This window comes from Pleurodeles waltl, chromosome 3_1 (genome assembly GCF_031143425.1).
Source record: "Pleurodeles waltl isolate 20211129_DDA chromosome 3_1, aPleWal1.hap1.20221129, whole genome shotgun sequence".
NCBI lineage: Eukaryota > Metazoa > Chordata > Amphibia > Caudata > Salamandridae > Pleurodeles > Pleurodeles waltl.
The window spans coordinates 1,312,006,207-1,312,027,973 of NC_090440.1; the positions used below are offsets into that span (position 1 = coordinate 1,312,006,207).

The following is a 21,767-nucleotide window of genomic DNA, read 5'->3' on the forward strand; positions in this document are numbered from 1 at the left end:
CCACCTCTGGGGGATGACAGGGGGGTGGGGGTGTCGGGGACGGACTCGGGGGAGGGTGTGGGGGAGACCCCTATCAGTGCCAGGGAAGGAATTCCCTGCCACTGATAGTGCTTACCGCCATGGATTTCATGGCAGTTCCAAACCCCATGAACACCATGGCGGTAAGCCGGGTCATGATACCGCCGGCGGTCTTGTGACGGCCGCCGGGCTGGAGACCCAAGTCTCCAGCCCAGCGGTCGTCTCCGCCATGGCGGTCTGATCGGGGAAGTGGCAGATGACCAAAGCGGTAACCGCCATGGTCATAATTCCAATTTTTTTACCGCCAGCCTGTTGGCAGTAAAACCGCCACTTCTCCGTCAACCGCCAGGGTCGTAATGACCCCCTTAGTGTTTTGCCTATATTTCGACATTCTCTAAATACCTCCTTAATAGAATGTATGACATTTATTGTGTTCCCACTCGAATCCGCCATTTTTTTTTGTTCCCTGTCGAATCGCGAATGAAAGCTGTACTGCTATTTGTAAATTCATCGCTTACAGAGTTTATTTCCTGACTTGTTTTCTAAAGCACTTTAAATTATATGACATCATACACGAAGGACAGTTTCATGTTGTTCCTGAATGAAATTTTGTTTTGGATGGAGAAGAAACAAGACACGAACTGAAGCGGCGTTTCCAAAGGTAGTGTTTTATAAGCCATATCTTACTTTTATTTAGATTACATCTTACTGCCTCACAAAGGCAAAACTTAAATTCCAGAATAGTCATTTCTGTAAAACCACCGTTAGCATTCTTACGCACATGTACTCTCTATCAGTCCTAGTATTTTCTTTCTCGCAGCAGGCATTCTCTGAAATGCGGGATATTTGGCTGTTTCGCATCACTATTAAGTAACCAATAAGATATGATGTGTCTGGGCCTTTATTTTCTGGTGTCTAGTTTGGCCTTGGAAAGTTGAGTGGGTCCGTCGCAAATGACCACATAAACTCTATGTGGCTTCCTACAGTGGCTACAAATGAAATATCTTCAATCCTGAAGTGGAAAATACTTGGGGCATGTTTGACTTGATGCAAGTCGCGAGACCGGCGTCAGACATTGTAATCCGGAGACTTGACCTCTGGCTGTCGAATTCGTATCTGTAAGGTTGTGAACGCGCCCACTGTCACGTGGAACAAGAGCTGCCAAATGTTGCGCAGTTCGTACAGGTACAAGTTGCATAGGCAGATCAGTCCAAACGTCAGGTAGGATTTCATGTTCCGCCAGCTCGAGCAGTAGGCGAACAGGTAACACTGAACAGAAAACAGAAATAAATATCAAAATTATTTCAGGACAGAAAAGCGACTGTGAAACTCGAGCCTATACACTGGATCACCTTTGTATTTCAGCCAATTACAAGAACATAGCAGCCCAAAGCAGTCCACATATTTATTAATCAACTGGGTACATGTTTACTGTCAGCAACAAACATTTGTAAATAAAGTGCATTTAATAAACCAATCATGTGGCCATCCAGGGCTTGACATCGTAAAAGGTCTCTTTTATTCGAGTTGGATTGCCCTGGAAAAGTTAAGGATTAATTTCAATTCAGTGGCCTGTTGGAAAAGTACAAGTGCATAAAGGCGAAACGGATGCCTGAACTGTCATTAAGTCATTTACTTAGTTTGCCTTTAAAGTTTTGGGGAACCGAAAACATGTATGCTTTATCATTAGCATCTATCTTTACTTGCTGAGTAGGCGAGTAAACATGAAGACACCACAAATTCAGCTTTTACTGTCATTTTGTGCGATATTGGCAAGAAAAGGATCCCCCTGCGGCACGTAAAGCTACGTGACATGAACAGGATGAAATAGAGATCGGTTCGGTAGTTTTAATGCACATCTGAAAACAGGAAGAACATGTTTTTTCTAAACGTATATTTTTATGGTGTAAAGGGACTCACAGACGTACTGAACAGAAAGGGAGGTAGGGTTTCTTTCCAAACATACATCCAGATGTTTAAGATGCCAGATAACCTGACACAAATTTACTTTGTATAAGAAAACAATCTGAATTTACAGATTACATTTTCACAGTAGCTTCTAGTAGCTTGAATTATTTTGAACAGTAACTACTATGGGTACAAGAAAGATACTCCATTTAAAATCAAAAGGCTGTGTGAAGGAAAGTACCATCTTTCTTTGCATGTTACCCTCAATTTCTGCCTGTTTGTCAGTGAGTTTTTACTGTCTCACTGGGATTCTGCTGGTCAAGACCCCAGTGCTCATAGATTGTGGCCTATATGTGTTGTCAGTATGCTTGACTGTGTCACTGGAGTTCTGCTAACCAGAACCCCAGTGCTTATTCTCTCTGTTTACCAAATTTGTCACTATAGTTTAGTGACTCCATATACCAATTCAAAGTGGCACACTGAACCCCCCTGATAAGTCCCTAGTATATGGTACTTAGGTACCCAGGGTATTGGGGATCCTTATGGGCTGCAGCATTTCTTTTGCCACCCATAAGGAGCTCATACAAACACTCCTTCAGTACTGCCAATGCAGCCTGAGTGAAATAGTGCACACACTATTTCACAGCCATTTTCACTGCACCATGTAACTTATAAGCCACCACCTATATGTCTAACCTTTAGTTACTGAAGGATAGTTGCAAAGTTACTGTGTGTGAGGGTACCCTTGCTCTAGCAAAGGTGCCCCCACGTTGTCCAGGACCAATTTCCGGGCCTTGGTGAATGCGGGGACACCATTATAAGCGTGCACTACATATATGTCAATACATATATGTAGCTTCACAATGGTAACTCTGAATATGGCTATGTGAGGTGTCTACGATTGTGAAATTGAACCCCCAATCCAAATCTGGTATTGAGGGGCCAATTCCATGCACACTGGGGGCCTGACCATGGACCCCCAAGTACTGCCAAACCAGCTCTCTGAGGTTTGTACTGCAGCCCCAGCTGCTGCCACCTCACCGACAGGTTTCTGCCCTCCTGGGGATTGAGCAACTTAATCCCGGGAAGGCAGAACAATGCATTTCCTTCAGGAGAGGGGTGTTACGCCCTCTCCCATTGGAAATAGGTGTTACCGGCATGGGAGGGGTATCCTCCCAGAGCCTCTGGAAATGCTTTGAAGGGCACAAACAGTACCCTCCTCGCATAATCCCATCTACACTGGTTCAGGGTCCCCCAGTTCCTGCTCTGGCGCGAAACTGGACAAAGGAAAGGGGAGGGGCCAACCCCCTGTCCGTCACCACCCCAGGGGTGGTGCCCAGAGCTCCTCCAGAGTGTCCCTGGCATTAGCCATCTTGGATTCCAAGGTGTGGGGAACCTCTGGGAGCACCTGAGTGGCCAGTGCCAGAAGGTGACGTCAGAGACCCCTCCTGATAGGTGCATACCTGGATAGGGAGCCAATCCCCCTCTTAGGGCCATTTAGGGACTCTCTTCTGGGTGTTTCCTCAAATTCGGTTTGCAAGACTCCATCAGGACTCCTCTGCTTCAGCTTTTGACCGTCGGATGAACCGCAGACTGCTCCAGGAACCACTGTAACTGCAACAAAGTATCCAGGAAGGCTACTGTGACCTGCAACTTCAGCTCCAGCCAGCAACTGCAACAGTTTCCAGGTTGTGAACGCTCTGAGGCTCATCCTGCACCAGAAGAACCTGAAAGAATCTCCCGTGTGGCGACGGAGTCACTTCCTTGCTTCAGCAGGCACATCTCTGTAATGACGAATGGTACTCTGTGTGAGAAGGTAGCCTCCTTCTAGCCTTGTTACCCCCACTTTTGGCCTGTTTGTGAGTGTATGTCAGGGTGTTTGTCACTGTTTTCACTGTCTCACTGGGATCCTGATAGCCAGGCCTCAGTGCTCATAGTGAAAACACTATGTTTTCAGTATGGTTGTTATGTGTCACTGGGATCCTGCTGGTCAGGACCCCAGTGCTCATAGGTTTGTGGCCTATATGTATGTGTCACTGGGACCCTGTCACACAGGGCCCCAGTGCTCATAGGTGTGCATGTATATGTTCCCTGTGTGGTGCCTAACTGTCTCACTGAGGCTCTGCTAACCAGAACCTCAGTGGTTATGCTCTCTCATTACTTTCAAATTGTCACTAACAGGCTAGTGACCATTTTTACCAATTTACATTGGCTTACTGGAACACCCTTATAATTCCCTAGTATATGGTACTGAGGTACCCAGGGTATTGGGGTTCCAGGAGATCCCTATGGGCTGCAGCATTTCTTTTGCCACCCATAGGGAGCTCTGACAATTCTTACACAGGCCTGCCACTGCAGCCTGAGTGAAATAACGTCCACGTTATTTCACAGCCATTTTACACTGCACTTAAGTAACTTATAAGTCACCTATATGTCTAACCTTTACCTGGTAAAGGTTAGGTGCAAAGTTACTTAATGTGAGGGCACCCTGGCACTAGCCAAGGTGCCCCCACATTGTTCAGAGCCAATTCACTGAACTTTGTGAGTGCGGGGACACCATTACACGCGTGCACTACATATAGGTCACTACCTATATGTAGCTTCACCATGGTAACTCCGAATATGGCCATGTAACATGTCTATGATCATGGAATTGCCCCCTCTATGCCATCCTGGCATTGTTGGTACAATTCCATGATCCCAGTGGTCTGTAGCACAGACCCTGGTACTGCCAGACTGCCCTTCCTGGGGTTTCACTGCAGCTGCTGCTGCTGCCAACCCCTCAGACAGGCAGCTGCCCTCCTGGGGTCCAGCCAGGCCTGGCCCAGGATGGCAGAACAAAGAACTTCCTCTGAGAGAGGGTGTGACACCCTCTCCCTTTGGAAAATGGTGTGAAGGCAGGGGAGGAGTAGCCTCCCCCAGCCTCTGGAAATGCTTTGTTGGGCACAGATGTGCCCAATTCTGCATAAGCCAGTCTACACCGGTTCAGGGACCCCTTAGCCCCTGCTCTGGCGCGAAACTGGACAAAGGAAAGGGGAGTGACCACTCCCCTGACCTGCACCTCCCCTGGGAGGTGTCCAGAGCTCCTCCAGTGTGCTCCAGACCTCTGCCATCTTGGAAACAGAGGTGCTGCTGGCACACTGGACTGCTCTGAGTGGCCAGTGCCACCAGGTGACGTCAGAGACTCCTGCTGATAGGCTCCTTCAGGTGTTAGTAGCCTTTCCTCTCTCCTAGGTAGCCAAACCCTCTTTTCTGGCTATTTAGGGTCTCTGTCTCTGAGGAAACTTTAGATAACGAATGCATGAGCTCAGCCGAGTTCCTCTGCATCTCTCTCTTCACCTTCTGATAAGGAATCGACCGCTGACCGCGCTGGAAGCCTGCAAACCTGCAACATAGTAGCAAAGACGACTACTGCAACTCTGTAACGCTGATCCTGCCACCTTCTCGACTGTTTTCCTGCTTGTGCATGCTGTGGGGGTAGCCTGCCTCCTCTCTGCACCAGAAGCTCCGAAGAAATCTCCCGTGGGTCGACGGAATCTTCCCCCTGCAACCGCAGGCACCAAAAAGCTGCATTACCGGTCCCTTGGGTCTCCTCTCAGAACGACGAGCGAGGTCCCTCGAATCCAGCGACTCTGTCCAAGTGACCCCCACAGTCCAGTGACTCTTCACCCCAAGTTTGGTGGAGGTAAGTCCTTGCCTCACCTCGCTGGGCTGCATTGCTGGGAACCGCAACTTTGCAGCTACTCCGGCCCCTGTGCACTTCCGGCGGAAATCCTTTGTGCACAGCCGAGCCTGGGTCCACGGCACTCTAACGACTTTCTAAGTTGGTCTCCGGCGACGTGGGACTCCTTTGTGCAACTTCGGCGAGCACCGTTTCACGCATCCTCGTAGTGCCTGTTTCTGGCACTTCTCCGGGTGTTACCTGCTTCAGTGAGGGCTCTTTGTCTTGCTCGACGTCCCCTCTCTCTTCAGGTCCAATTTGCGACCTCCTGGTCCCTCCTGGGCCCCAGCAGCGTCCAAAAACGCCAAACGCACGATTTGCGTGTAGCAAGGCTTGTTGGCGTCCTTCCGGCGGGAAAACACTTCTGCACGACTCTCCAAGGCGAGAGGGATCCGTCCACCAAAGGGGAAGTCTCTAGCCCTTTTCGTTCCTGCAGAAACCTCAGCTTCTTCTGTCCAGTCGAAGCTTCTTTGCACCCGCAGCTGGCATTTCCTGGGCATCTGCCCATCTCCGACTTGTTTGTGACTTTTGGACTTGGTCCCCTTGTTCCACAGGTACCCTAGATTGGAAATCCACAGTTGTTGCATTGCTGGTTTGTGTCTTTCCTGCATTATTCCTCTAACACGACTCTTTTGTCCTTAGGGGAACTTTAGTGCACTTTGCACTCACTTTTCAGGGTCTTGGGGAGGGTTATTTTTCTAACTCTCACTATTTTCTAATAGTCCCAGCGACCCTCTACAAGGTCACATAGGTTTGGGGTCCATTCGTGGTTCGCATTCCACTTTTGGAGTATATGGTTTGTGTTGCCCCTATCCCTATGTTTCCCCATTGCATCCTATTGTAACTATACATTGTTTGCACTGTTTTCTAAGACTATACTGCATATTTTTGCTATTGTGTATATATATCTTGTGTATATTTCCTATCCTCTCACTGAGGGTACACTCTAAGATACTTTGGCATATTGTCATAAAAATAAAGTACCTTTATTTTTAGTATAACTGTGTATTGTGTTTTCTTATGATATTGTGCATATGACACTAAGTGGTACTGTAGTAGCTTCACACGTCTCCTAGTTCAGCCTAAGCTGCTCTGCTAAGCTACCATTATCTATCAGCCTAAGCTGCTAGACACCCTATACACTAATAAGGGATAACTGGGCCTGGTGCAAGGTGCAAGTACCCCTTGGTACTCACTACAAGCCAGTCCAGCCTCCTACACTCTGGGACTCCTCTCCTGTCAACGAGCGTGATCCCTGGAACACAGGTGGTGGACCGAAGTGATCCTGACTGTCCAAAGGTCCAGCTGTCCAAATTTGGTGGAGTTAAGGGCTTGCTCTCCCGTGCCAGACAGTACCCCTGTGCATCGCGTCCTCTGCAGCTCCTTGGACCTCTGTACCGTTCTTCCAAAAGTTCTTGGTGCACAGCATAGCCCAAGTCCCCAGCACTCTATCCTGCAACGCTCAACTCACTGAGTTGTTCTCCAGTGGCATGGGATCGCTCTGTGTAGTGCTGTGATGACCGCACTTTGCAACTCCTTTGTCCCCGTGTCCTGGGACTCCTGTGGGTGCTGCCTGGTGTTCTGAAGGCTCTCTGAAGTGCTGACAGTCCTTTCTATAAACTCCGTCTGAATTGAGACCCCCCAGGTCCCTCCTGGGTTCGGGCAGTTCCTCTTTGACACAAACGCATTCTTGTGTAAACCAAGGCTTTTTGGAGGAATACAGCAACGCAAACAGCCTGCATCCAACAACTCGAAGTGGGACATCTCTTGCACCAAGCAGCTATCTTCTTTGTTGTATTTCTGTAAATTCTTCTAACCACAGAATCTACTTGTGCACCTTCTTCCTGGTTGGCAGGGGCTCCTGTTCTTCCTGAACTCTTCATCAACTTCTGGACTTGGTCTCCTCTCTCCACAGGTCTTCAGGTCCAGGAATCCACGGTTGGTTTCTTGCAGTCTTGCTTGGTTCTTGCATAATCCTTCAACACGACTTCCAGTGTGTTCTGAGGAAACTTGCTGTACTTTACTCCTGTGTTCCTGGACTCTGGGGTGGGGTACTTTACTTACCTTTGGTGTTTTCTTACACTCCCAGCGCTCCTCTACACAGTACATTTACCTAGGGGGGAAATAAGACTTTCACATTCCACTATTTTAGTATATGGTTTGTGTTGCACCTAGACCCATTGCAATCTATTCTGTTTTTCACTGCTTGCACTATTCTATGACTGTTAACTTACCTGATTTTGGTTACTAGTCTATATATTGTGTATAGTATTTACCTCCAGGAGTATTGCCTCTAACATATTTTTGGCCTTGTGTCACTAAAATTAAATACCTTGGGTACTTACACCTTATACCAGGTCCAGTTATCCCTTATTGGTGAAGCAGTAGTGTTCTAGCAGCTTAGGCTGATAGAGGTAGCTATAGCAGAGAAGCTTAGGCTGAACTAGGAGACATGCAAAGCTCATGCAATACCACTTATAGTTACACAGTACTTATTTACAAGTAAAGACAATACTCAGTGTTACCAAAAATAAAGGTAGTTTATTGGGGTGACAGTACCAAAAATACCTTAGAGCCAATACTCCTTCTGGAGGTAAGTATTATACACAATATATACACTATACACTAAAATAAGGCAAGTAATTAGACATAGGATAGTCCAACCAATAGGAAATGCTATAGACTGCAATAGAAGAAAATGGGTCTAGGGGCAACACAAACCATATACCATGGAAGTGGAATGCAAATCAAGAATTCCCCCCTAGAAAAGTGTAGTGTGTGCAGAATCGCTGGGAGAGTAAGAATACAGTAAAGGTAAGTAAATTATCCCACCCCAGAGCCCAGAAAAGCATGAGTAAAGTACTGCAAGTTTCCTTAGGACACACTACACCTCGTGATATGGATTATTGCAGTAACCAACCAAGTCTGCAAACAACAACTGCTGGATTCTTGGACCTGAAGACCTGCAAAAGAAGGGGACCAAGTCCAGAAGTAAAAAAAAGGTCCAGGAAGGACAGGAGCCCCTGTAAACAAAGAGGAGGGTGCAAAAGAAGAGTCCCAGGTTGGACAAAGACTGCAGGAATGCACCCTAGGAAGATGCTAGCGGGTTCCTGCATGATGCAAAAGGTGTCCCACGATGTGGAGATGGATGCAGACGTGATTTTGTGTTGGAAGTCTCCAACAAGCCTTGGTATGACAAATTTGTGTTTTGTGTCAAAATAGCGTTGGCTGGATCCAGGAGGGACCTGGGGGCCTCAACTCTGTGTGAGGACGAAGAAGGTCTCTCAGCACTTTAGTGAGCCCTCAGGATGCCAGACAGCACCCATGAGAGTCCCAGGACACGGGGGACAAAGGAGGTGCAAAGCACGGTTGGTGCAGTGCTACAAAGAAGGCTCCCACACCGCCGGAGGTCAACTCAGCGAACTGAGCATCGCAGGATAGAGTTCTGGGTACCTGGACCAGGCTGTGCAAGAAGGAATTTTACAAACAGTGCACAGAGGCCTCAGGAGGTGAAGACGATGCAGTGCATAGGGGTACTGTCGCTCTCAAGGAAGGCAAGGTCTTACCTCCTCCAAATTGCATCAGCAGGACCTCAGGACAGTCTATGTCAATGGGGTCCGCCCTCTGTGTTTCTAGGAGCATGCTCGTCGCTGTGAGATGAGTCCAGGAGAACCAGTCGTCAACTTGGAAGGTGAGCAGGGGAGTGACTCCGTCACCCACAGGAGATTTCTTCAGTCCTTCTGGTGCAGGATGACGACAGGGAGTCCTCAGAGCATGCACACCGTGGAAACTGTTGCAGTTAATGGCTGGAGCTGAAGTGGCAGAAGAAAAGTATACCTTGTGGATACTTTGTTGCTGTTACAGCGATTCATGGAGCAGGCTGCTGCTGATCCGAAGTCGGAGGATGAAGTAGTAGTTGCAGAGGATTCCTGCTGGAAACTTGCATGTAGAATCTGAAGAGAACCCACAGAAGAGACCCTAAATAGCCCTGAGAGGGGGATTGGCTACCTTATCAGGTAAGGACCTATCAGGAAGGGTCTCTGACATCACGTGCTGGCACTGGCCACTCAGAGCTCTCCAGAGTACCCCCACACCTTGCAAAGCAAGATGGCTGAAGTCTGGGACACACTGGAGGGGCTCTGGGCACCACCTCTTGGGTGGTGATGGCCTGGGGAGTAGTCACTCCCCTTTCCTTTGTCCAGTTTCGCACCAGAGCAGGGGACAAGGGGTCCCTGAACCGGTGTAGACTGGCTTATGCAAGCAGGGCACCACCAGTGCCCTTCAAAGCATTTCCAGAGGCTGGGGGAGGCTACCCTTCCCTAGCCTGTAACACCTATTTTCAAAGGGAGAGGGTGTAACACCCTGCTCCCAAAGGAAATGCTTTGTTCTGTCTTCCTGGGACAGAGCAGCTAAGACCCCAGGAGGCCAGAACCCTGTCTGTGAGGTGGCAGCAGCTGTAACTGCAGTGCAAGCCTCAGAGAGTTGGTTTGGCAGTACTGAGGGTCCATAGTGGAGCCCCCAGGATGCATGGAATTGGCTCCCCAATACCAGATTTGGAATGGGGGGACAATTCTGTGATCTCGGACACCCTACATGGCCACATTCAGAGTTAACATTGTGAAGCTACATATAGGTATTGACCTATATGTAGTGCACGTGTGTAATGGCGTCCCCGCACTCACAAAGTCCCGGGAAATGGCTCTGAACTATGTGGGGGCACCTTTGTTAGTGCAAGGGTGCCCTCACACTTAGTAACTTTGCACCTAACCTTCAGCAAGTAAAGGTTAGACATATAGGTGACTAAGTTACATCAGTGCAGTGAAAATTGCTGTGAAATAACGAAGGCATTATTTCACGCAGGCTGCTGCGGCAGTCCTGTGAAAGGGTTTGTCTGAGCTCCTTATGGGGGGCAAAAGAAATGCTGTGTGCCAATTGAAGTTGGTAAATGAACTCACTAGCCTGAGGTGACAAATTTAAAAGCAGGGAGAGCATAAGCACTGAGGTTCTGATTAGCAGAGCCTCAGTGACACAGTCAAGCACTATACAGACACACATTAGGCCATAAACTATGAGCACTGGGGTCCTGACCAGCAGGATCCCAGTGAGACAGGCAAAAACATACTGACATACAGGTAAAAATGGGGGTAACATGCCAAGAAAGATGATACTTTCCTACACTATTTCAGTAATTAGCAAAACTCTTAACGCCCTAATATGTTCTAAAATCCCATGGCGAGTGAAATTTTCACTAGAAGTGCTCATTTCATAGAAAATGCCTGTGATGCAACTAAAGACTAACATGTGGATCCAAAAGGCTAAAATGCAAACAAGGCAAAAGATGAGTGTTGTACACTTAAACCTGATTTGCAACAGTATAGGGCAATAATATTTTATAGGCATAAAAAAGAGAATATGCCGATTAGAGCTGTTAGTCATTAGTTGCATCTCGTCTATTGAAAAAAGAAAAACATGTTTGCAGCTAGAAACTGTAGGAAAGTACCATCTTGCCTGGCCAGTTACCCCCATTTTCACTGTATGTATGTTTGTTTTTACCCAAGTGTCAATGGGATCCTGCTAGGCAGGACCCCAGTGCTCATAATATATGCCCTGTATGTGTTCCCTGTGTGGTGCTTAACTGTAACACTGAGGCTCTGCTAACCAGAACCTCAGTGTTTATGCTCTCTCTGCTTTCACAATTGTCACTACAGGCTAGTGACTATCTTCACCAATTATCATTGGCACACTGGAACACCCTTATAATTCCCTTGTATATGGTACCTAGGTACCCAGAGTATTGGGGTTCCAGGAGATCCCTATGGGCTGCAGCATTTCTTTTGCCACCCCTATGGAGCTCAGACAATTCTTACACAGGCCTGCCACTGCAGCCTGAGTGAAATAACGTCCACGTTATTTCACAGCCATTTACCACTGCACTTAAGTAACTTATAAGTTGCCTATATGTCTAACCTTTACCTAGTAAAGGTTGGGTGCTAAGTTACTTAGTGTGTGGGGACCCTGGCACTAGCCAAGGTGCCCCACATCATTCAGGGCAAATTCCCTGGACTTTGTGAGTGCGGGGACACCATTACACGCGTGCACTGTACATAGGTCACTACCTATGTACAGTGTCACAATGGTAACTCCGAACATGGCCATGTAACATGTCTAAGTTCATGGAATTGTCACCCCAATGCCATTCTGGCATTGGGGAGACAATTCCATGATCCCCCGAGTCTCTAGCACAGACCCGGGTACTGCCAAACTACCTTTCCCGTGGTTTCACTGCAGCTGCTGCCAACCCCACAGACAGGTTTCTGCCCTCCTGGGGTCCAACCAGGCCTGGCCTAGGAAGGCCTAACAAAGGACTTCCTCAGTGAGAGGGTGTTACACCCTCTCCCTTTGGAAAAATGTGTCAGGAGTAGCCTCCCCCAGCCTCTGGAAATGCTTTGATGGGCACAGATGGTGCCCATCTCTGCATAAGCCAGTCTACACCGGTTCAGGGATCCCCCAACCCTGCTCTGGCGCGAAACTGGACAAAAGAAAGGGGAGTGACCACTCCCCTGACCTGCACCTCCCCTGGGAGGTGTCCAGACCTCTGCCATCTTGGAAACAGAGGTGCTGCTGGCACACTGGACTGCTCTGAGTGGCCAGTGCCAGCAGGTGACGTCAGAGACTCCTTCTGATAGGCTCTTACCTGTGTTGCTAGCCTATCCTCCTTCCTAAGTAGCCAAACCTCCTTTTCTGGCTATTCAGGGTCTCTGCTTTGGGGAATTCTTTAGATAACGAGTGCAAGAGCTCATCAGAGTTCCTCTGCATCTCTCTCTTCACCTTCTGCCAAAGGAATCGACCGCTGACTGCTCAGGACGCCTGCAAAACCGCAATGAAGTAGCAAAGACGACTACTGCAACCTTGTATCGCTGATCCTGCCGCCTTCTCAACTGTTTTCCTGGTGGTGCATGCTGTGGGGGTAGTCTGCCTCCTCTCTGCACTAGAAGCTATGAAGAAATCTCCTGTGGGACGACGGAATCCTCCCCTGCAACCGCAGGGAACAAAATAACTGCATCACCGGTCCTCAGGGTCCCCTCTCAGCACGACGAACATGGTCCCTGGAACTCAGCATCTCTGTCCAAGTGACTCCCACAGTCCAGTGACTATTCAGTCCACATTTGATGGAGGTAAGTCCTTGGCTCCTCACGCTAGACTGCATTGCTGGGTACCGCGTGATTTGCAGCTGCTCCGGCTCCTGTGCACTCTTCCAGGATTTCCTTTGTGCACAGCCAAGCCTGGGTCCCCGACACTCTAACCTGCAGTGCACAACCTCCTGAGTTGTTCTCCGGCGTCGTGGGTTCTCCTTTTGTGACTTTGGGTGAGCTCTGATTCACTCCTCTTTGTAGTGCCTGTTCTGGCACTTCTGCGGGTGCTGCCTGCTTCTGTGAGGGCTCCCTGTCTTGCTGGGCACCCCCTCTGTCTCCTCACGCAATTGGCGACATCCTGGTCCCTCCTGGGCCACAGCAGCATCCAAGAACCCTTACAGCGACCCTTGCATCTAGCAAGGCTTGTTTGCGGTCTTTCTGCGTGGGAACACCTCTGCAAGCTCCTTCACGACGTGGGACATCCATCCTCCAAAGGGGAAGTTCCTAGTCCTCTTCGTTCTTGCAGAATCCACAGCTTCTACCATCCGGTGGCAGCTTCTTTGCACCCTCAGCTGGCATTTCCTGGGCATCAGCCCAATCTCGACTTTGTCGCGATTCTTGGACTTGGTCCCCTTGTTCCACAGGTACTCTCGTCCGGAAACCCACTTTGGTTGCATTGCTGGTGTTGGTCTTCATTGCAGAATTCCCCTATCACGACTTCTGTGCTCTCTGGGGAATATAGGTGCACTTTACACCTACTTTTCTGGGTCTTGGGGTGGGCTATTTTTCTAACCCTCACTGTTTTCTTACAGTCCCAGCGACTCTCTACAAGCTCACATAGGTTTGGGGTCCATACGTTATTCGCATTCCACTTTTGGAGTATATGGTTTGTGTTGCCCCTATACCTATGGTCTCCTATTGTAATCTATTGTGACTGTACATTGCTTCCATTACTTCCTTTTGCTATTACTGCATATTTTTGGTATTGTGTATATATATCTTGTGTATATTTGGCATCCTCATACTGAGGGTACTCACTGAGATACTTTTGGCATATTGTCATAAAAATAAAGTACCTTTCTTTTTAGTATATCTGTGTATTGTGTTTTCTTATGATATTGTGCATATGACACCAGTGGTATAGTAGGAGCTTTACATGTCTCCTAGTTCAGCCTAAGCTGCTCAGCTATAGCTACCTTCTATCAGCCTAAGCTGCTAGAAACACCTCTTCTACACTAATAAGGGATAACTGGACCTGGTGCAGAGTGTAAGTACCCCTTGGTACCCACTACAAACCAGGCCAGCCTCCTACACCAGTCTACACCGGTTCAGGGATCCCCCAGCCCTGCTCTGGCGCGAAACTGGACAAAGGAAAGGGGAGTGACCACTCCCCTGACCAGTACCTCCCAGGGGAGGTGCCCAGAGCTCCTTCTGTGTGTTCCAGACCTCTACCATGTTGGTTACAGAGGTGTTGGGGCACAATGGACTGCCCTGAGTGGCCAGTGCTAGCAGGTGACGTCAGAGACCCCTCCTGATAGGTGCTTACCTCTTTCAGTAGCCAAGCCTCCTTTCTCTGTAGCCAAACCTCCTTTTCTGGCTATTTATGGTCTCTCCTCAGATCCTCAGGTCCTATTCCTCAGATAACGAATGCAAGAGCTCACCAGAGTTCCTCTGCACTTCCCTCTTCGACTTCTGCCAAGGATCGACCGCTGACTGCTCCAGGACGCCTGCAAAATTGCAACAAAGTAGCAAGACGACTACCAGCAACAATGCAGCGCCTCATCCTGGCGGCTTTCTCGGCTGTTTCCTGGTGGTGCATGCTCTGAGGGCTGTCTGCCTTTACCCTGCAATGAAAACCAAGAAGAAATCTCCCGTGGGTCGACAGAATCTTCCCCCTGCCAACGCAGTCACCAAACTTCTGCATCACCGGTTCTCTGGGTCCCCTGTCATCCTGACGAGCGTGGTCCCTTGAACACAGGAGCTGGGTCCAAGTGTCTCCCACAGTCCAGTGGCCCTTCTGTCCAAATTTGGTGGAGGTAAGTCCTTGCCTCCCCACGCCAGACAGTAATCCTGTGTACTGCGTGATCTGCAGCTGCTTCGGCTTCTGTGCACTTTTCCAAGGATTCCTTTGTGCACAGCCTAGCCTGGGTCCCCATCACTCCATCCTGCATTGCCCAACTCGCTGAGTTGAAATCCGACGTCGTGGGACCCTCCTTTGCAACTCTGAGTCCTCAGATCTTCTAAGTGCTTGTTCCGGTACTTCTGTGGGTGCTGCCAGCTTCTGCTGGGTTCTCTGAGTTGCTGAGCGCCCCCTCCGTCTCCTCCTCCAAGGGGCGACATCCTGGTCCTTCCTGGTCCCCAGCAGCACTCAAAATCCTCAACCGCGACTCTTGCAGTTTTAAGGCTTGTTTGCGGCATTTCTGCGTGGAAACACTTCTGCAACCTCCAGCACGCCGTGGGACATCTTCTCACCAAAGGAGAAGTTCCTGTCACCTTCCGTTGTTGCAGAATCTTCGGCTTCTTCCACCCGGAGGCAGCCCTTTTGCATCTTCATCCGGGGTTTTGTGGGCTCCTGCCCCCCCCTGGACACTTGCATGACTCTTGGACTTGGTCCCTTTCCTTTACAGGTTGTCAGGTCCAGGAATCCGTCTTCAGTGTTTTGTTGGTGCTTGTGGTTCTTGCAGAATCCCCTATCACAACTATTCTGTCTTTCTGGGATAGTAGGGTAACTTTACTCCTACTTTTCAGGGTTTTGGGGTGGGGTATTTTGGACACCCTTACTGTTTTCTTACAGTTCCAGCGACCCTCTACAACCTCCCATAGGTCTGGGGTCTATTCGTGATTCGCATTCCACTTTTGGAGTATATGGTTTGTGTCGCCCCTAGACCTATGTTCACCTATTGCAACCTATTGTAATTCTACACTGTTTGCATTACTTTTCTTACTCTTACTTCCCTGTTTTGGGTTTGTGTACATATAACTAGTGTATATTACTTACCTTCTTACTGAGGGTACTAACTGAGATACTTGTGGCATATTGTCATAAAAATAAAGTACCTTTATTTTTAGTAACTGAGTATTGTGTTTTCTTATGATATTGTGCTATATGATATAAATGGTATAGTAAGAGCTTTGCATGTCTCCTAGTTCAGCCTAAGCTGCTTTGTCATAGCTACCTCTATCAGCCTAAGCTGCTACAAACACCTCTATTCTACTAATAAGGGATAACTGGACCTGGCACAAGGTGTAAGTACCACAAAGTACCCACTATAGGCCAGGCCAGCCTCCTACATTGGTGGTGCAGCGGTGGGATAAGTACTTGTAACTGCTTTACCACTTTGTCATTTGGTGGTTTTAATAAGAAAATCATATACCAAATAGTTCAGTATATGTACATTGAACCAAAACAGTTTACGTTTCTGCTCTAAAACATTTTACTAAGTTTCTAAAAAGTTCTGAAAACTTTTAAAAGTTTTCCAAACGTTTGAAAAAGTTTTTTCTATGTGCTTTCTAAAGTTCTGAAACTTTTTCTCTCACTATCCTTAAACCTTTTCTATCATGTCTTCAATAGAGGCTACTTCCAAAGATGTTCAGGCAGCTTATGAGAGTTAAGCTACAAAAGTTTGAGGGGTCTCTGCCTGGACAGAGGTTTAAGCATAGGTAAGAATCTGACAAAAGAGTTTCTCTTTAACCTGCTCTTACAGGATGACCAGAACCAGTCTGGCCCATCTCAGGAAAGGGTAGAAAAAGCAAAGGCTTCCCAGTCAGACTCTGAGGAGTTCCCTGAAGATGCTGGGGAGGGTTCTTACAAAGTCCTGCCCTCTAGCAGGCCTCCTAGTGACACCGGTAGTGTTAGAGGGTCACACATTAGTAGGGCATCTTTCACTCCTAGAGGCCAGATTACTAGGATCCAGCCAGTTAGGGACAGGTCTCTCTCTGCCAATTCCCAAATCTCCTCTGTGTCCAAACATTCCCAAGCCTCCCACCCTGAGGACAACTTAATGGAAAGGGAACTCAGAAAGCTGAGGTTGGAAGAGAACATATTCAAGCTTAAACAGCAACGGCTGGCCTTAGACAGGGAATCCCTAGATATAGAGAGGGAAAGACAGAGATTGGGGTTAGTTCCCCATGGTGGCAGCAGCAGTGTTTCAGATAGTAATCCTGTTAGAGAGCAAGATTCCAGAAACCTGCATAAGATAGTCCCTCGTTAAAAGGAGGGGGGTGACATTAATAAGTGGTTTGCTGCACTTGAGAGGGCCTGTATGGTACAGTTGGTCCCTCAAAGGCAGAGGGCTGCTATCTTGTGGCTATCTTTCACTGGAAAGGGTAGAGATAAGCTTCTTACTGTCAGAGAAAGTGATGCGAATAACTACAGTTTTGAAGGATGCACTCTTGGATGGATTTGGCTTAACCACTGAACAATACAGGATTAAGTTCAGAGACACCAGAAAAGAGTCCTCTCAAGACTGGACAGATTTTGTTGATTGTTCAGTGAAGGCCTTGGAGAGTTGGTTGCAGGGCAATAAAGTATCTGACTATGAAAGCCTGTATAATCTGATCTTGAGAGAGCATAATCTTAACAATTTTGTGTCTGATTTGTTGCACCAGTACTTGGTAGACTCAGATCTGACCTCTCCCCAAGAATTGGGAAAGAAGGCAGACAAATGGGTCAGAACAAGAGTGAACAGAAAAGTTCGTACAGGGGGTGACAAGGATGGCAAGAAGAAGGATGGTAAGTCTTCTGACAAGGGTGGGGACAGAAGTAAACATTCTGAGTCTTCATTTGGCCCACAAAAATCCTCTGGGGGAGGTGGGTGCCAATCCTCTTCAAACAATCAGAAAACGCCTTGGTGTTATTTATGTAAAGTAAAAGGCCATTGGGCAAGTGATTCCACTTGTCCAAAGAAAAACACCAAACCTCCCACCACCACAACCCCAACTGTAACCTCTAGTACCCCTAGTAATAGCAGTGGTGGTGGGAAATCTACTACTAATAGCCAATCCAAGGGTGTAGCTGGGCTCACTATTGGCAATGTAGTTGGGGTTGGTCTAGTTAGGAAGACCACAGAGGCTGTTTTAGTCTCTGATGGTGGCATTGACTGTGCCACCTTGGTTGCCTGTCCCCTTAATATGGATAAGTACAAGCAACTACCCCTAATCAACGGTGTTGATGTCGAGGCCTACAGGGACAAAGGCGCTAGTGTAACTATGGTGATAGAAAAACCGGTCCACCCTGATCAACACCTACTTGGTCAGCAGCACCAAGTGACTGATGCTCATAACAACACTCTTAGCCATCCCATGGCAGTTGTGAATCTCAACTGGGGGGGGGGGGGGGTTCCTGGTCCAAAGAAAGTTGTGGTAGCCACTGAATTACATGTAGATTGCTTACTGGGCAATGATTTGGAAACATCAGCTTGGGCAGAAGTGGAGTTGGAGGCTAATGCAGCAATGCTGGGCATTCCTGGGCATATTTTCGCTTTGACAAGGGCTCAGGCCACAAAGCAAAAAGGGCAGGGAAACTTGGATCCTGGAACAATGGACCAAGTGCTCCCAAAAGCTAGGGGTAGAAAGGGTAAATCCCTGTCAACTATCCCTCCCTCTACAGATGATTCCCCTTTTGAAGAAGAGGAATCCTCTCCCTATGCAGAACCTACACCAGAGGCTCTGGCAGCAGACACTGCTGAGCTTTTGGATGCAGGGGTGCCTGCCAGGGAAGAGCTGAGTCTGGCACAGCAAACCTGTCCCACATTAGAGGGTTTAAGACAGCAAGCTTTCAAACAGCAGAATGGGGGTGTCATTGATAGCCATAGGGTGTACTGGGAAGATAACCTCTTGTACAGAGAGTCAAGGGACCCAAACCTGGAGCTGCCAGGAGATTGGTCATCCCCTTGCAGTACAGAGAGTTTCTTCTCACCCTGGCACATGACATTCCTTTGGCTGGGCATTTGGGGCCGACGAAAACGTGGGAAAGACTTGTCCCCTTGTTTCACTGGCTTCATATGTCAGAGGACACAAAACACTTTTGTAAATCTTTTGTGACCTGCCAAGCCAGTGGCAAAACTGGTGGCACTCCAAAGGCCCCTCTAATCCCACTTCCAGTGGTTGGGTGCCCTTTGAAAGGGTAGGGGTTGACATAGTTGGCCCCCTTGACCCCCCCAACAGCTTCAGGCAATAGATTCATACTTGTGGTAGTGGACCATGCCACTAGGTATCCTGAAGCCATCCCCTTAAGGACCACTACAGCACCTGCAGTGGCAAAGACCCTCCTGGGAATCTTTTCCAGAGTGGGTTTTCCTAAGGAAGTGGTGTCAGACAGAGCTAGCAACTTCATGTCTGCATACCTAAAAGCAATGTGGAAGGAGTGTGGTGTAACCTAAAAGCTCACCACCCCTTACCATCCACAAATAAATGGTCTGGTTGAGAGGTTTAATAAAACTCTCAAAGGTATGATAATGGGACTCCCTGAAAATTTGAGAAGGAGATGGGATATCCTGTTACCTTGCCTCCTTTTTGCTTACAGGGAGGTACCCCAAAAAGGAGAGGGCTTCAGCCCCTTTGAACTCCTCTTTGGGCACCCTGTAAGAGGTCCTATAGCTCTTGTGAAGGAGGGTTGGGAACAACCTTTAAAAGCTCCCAAACAGGACATAGTGGACTATGTACTTGGCCTAAGATCCAGAATGGCTGAGTATATGAAAAAGACCAGTAAAAACCTTTAGGCCAGCCAGGAGCTGCAAAAGCAATGGCATGACCAGAAGGCTGTCCTGACCCAGTACCACCCAGGACAGAAGGTGCGGGTATTGGAGCCTGTGGACCCAAGAGCACTCCAGGACAAATGGAGTGGACCCCATCTAATTGTTGAGGAAAAGGGTGAGGTTACCTATTTGGTAGACCAAGGCACTGCCAGGAGTCCGTTTAGGGGGATTCATGTCAATCGCCTAGAACCCTACTATGGCAGGGCTGATCTCACCCTGCTCATGGCAACAGATAAGGGACAGGGAGAAGAGAGTGACCCTCTCCCTGATCTCTTCTCTACCACTGAATCTGATGGCTTCATAGAGGGAGTAGTCTTAGCAGATTGTCTTACTGCAGAACAGAAAGACAACTGAGTCAATCTCTTAAGTCAGTTTTCTGACCTCTTTTCACTTGTACAGGTATAACTTCCTTGTGTGAACATACAATTGATACTGGGGACAGCCTGCCTGTCAAAAGTAAAATTTATAGGCAGCCTGACCATGTCAGGGACTGCATTAAACAAGAGGTGCAGAAAATGTTGGATTGAGGGGTGATCGAGCCTTCAGAAAGCCCCTGGGCTAGCCCAGTTGTGCTTGTCCCAAAACCTCATACCAAAGATGGGAAGAGAGAAATTAGGTTTTGTGTTGACTATAGAGGGCTCAATCAAGTAACCAATACTTATGCTCACCCTATACCCAGGGCAGAGGAGCTCATAGATACACTTGCTTCTGCCAAGTATCTAAGCACTTTTGATTTAACTGCAGGGTATTGGCAGATTAGGTTATCAGATGCTAAACCCAAGACTGCATTTTCTACCATTTGAGGACACTACCAATTCACAGTAATGCCCTTTGGTTTCAAAAATGCACCTGCCACTTTTCAGAGGTTGGTGAACACAGTCCTGCAAGGGTTGGAAGCTTTGAGTGCAGCATATCTAGATGATATTGTTGTCTCTAGCTCAACCTGGGATGATCACCTGGTCCACCTATGGAGAGTTTTGAAGGCCCTGCAAAAGGCAGGCTTCACTATCAATGCCTCAAAATGCCAGATAGGGCAGGGGAACGTCATTTATCTGGGCCACCTGGTTGGTGGAGAACAGATTGCACCACTACAGGGGAAAATCCAAACTATCATGGATTGGGTTCCCCCTACAACTCAAACCCAGGTGAGAGCCTTTTTAGGCCTCACATGGTACTATAGGAGATTCATAAAATAATTATGGCTCCATTGCAGCCCCTCTTAATGATCTCCCTAGCAAGAAAATGACTAAGAAGGTATTGTGGACAGCCAGCTGTCAGAAAGTTTTTGAGGATCTCCGGCAGGCATGTGCTCTGCACCTGTCCTAAAAAGCCCTTGTTACTCCAAGAAATTCACTGTACAAACTGATGCATCTGAATTAGGGGTTGGGGCAGTACTATCACAACTGAATTCTGAGGGCCAGGATCAACCTGTTGCTTTTATCAGCAGAATGTTGACCCCTAGAGAAAAGCGTTGTTCTGCCATAGAGAAGGAGGCCTTTGCTGTGGTCTGGGCACTGACAAAGTTGAGACCATACCTTTTTGGTACTCACTTTATTGTTCAGACAGACCACAAACCTCTAGGTGAAAACCCTAAATTGTTGAGGTGGTCCATATCCCTACAGTGAATGGACTATACAGTGGAACATAGACCTGGGAGTACCCACTCCAATCAGATGGACTCTCCAGATATTTCCACTTAGACAATGAAGACTCATCTGGGCAAGGTTAGCCTTATTGTCCTTTGTTTGGGAAGGGGGGGGGGGGTGTAGGAAAGTACCATCTTGCCTGGCATGTTACCCCCATTTAAACTGTATGTATGTTTGTTTTTACCCATGTGTCACTGGGATCCTAGTAGCCAGGACCCCAGTGCTCATAATGAATGCCCTGTATGTGTTCCCTGTGTGGTGCCTAACTGTATCAGTGAGGCTCTGCTAACCAGAACCTCAGTGGTTATGCTCTCTCTTTCACAATTGTCATTACAGGCTAGTGACTATCTTCATCAATTCTCATTGGCACACTGGAAGACCCTTATAATTCCCTTGTATATGGTACCTAGGTGCCCAGGGTATTGGGGTTCCAGGAGATCCCTATGGGCTGCAGCATTTCTTTTGCCACCCATAGGGAGCTCAGACAATTCTTACACAGAACTGCCACTGCAGCCTGAGTGAAGTAACGTCCACGTTATTTCACAGCCATTTTTCACTGCACATAAGTAACTTATAAGTCACTTAT

The 21,767-nt window shown here is 48.0% G+C and overlaps 1 protein-coding gene across 1 annotated transcript in view; it reads right to left on the reverse strand.

Annotated features, from left to right (window-relative positions):
• Positions 1–670: 670 nt before the first annotated feature.
• Positions 671–21,767, reverse strand: part of SEC22A (SEC22 homolog A, vesicle trafficking protein) — a 381,620-nt gene continuing 360,523 nt past the window's right edge. Inside the window, exon 7 of the mRNA XM_069224663.1 lies at positions 671–1,287. Within this exon, the coding sequence (XP_069080764.1) occupies positions 1,087–1,287 (201 nt within the window). The 3' untranslated portion in view covers positions 671–1,086. The remainder of the gene's footprint in view (positions 1,288–21,767) is intronic.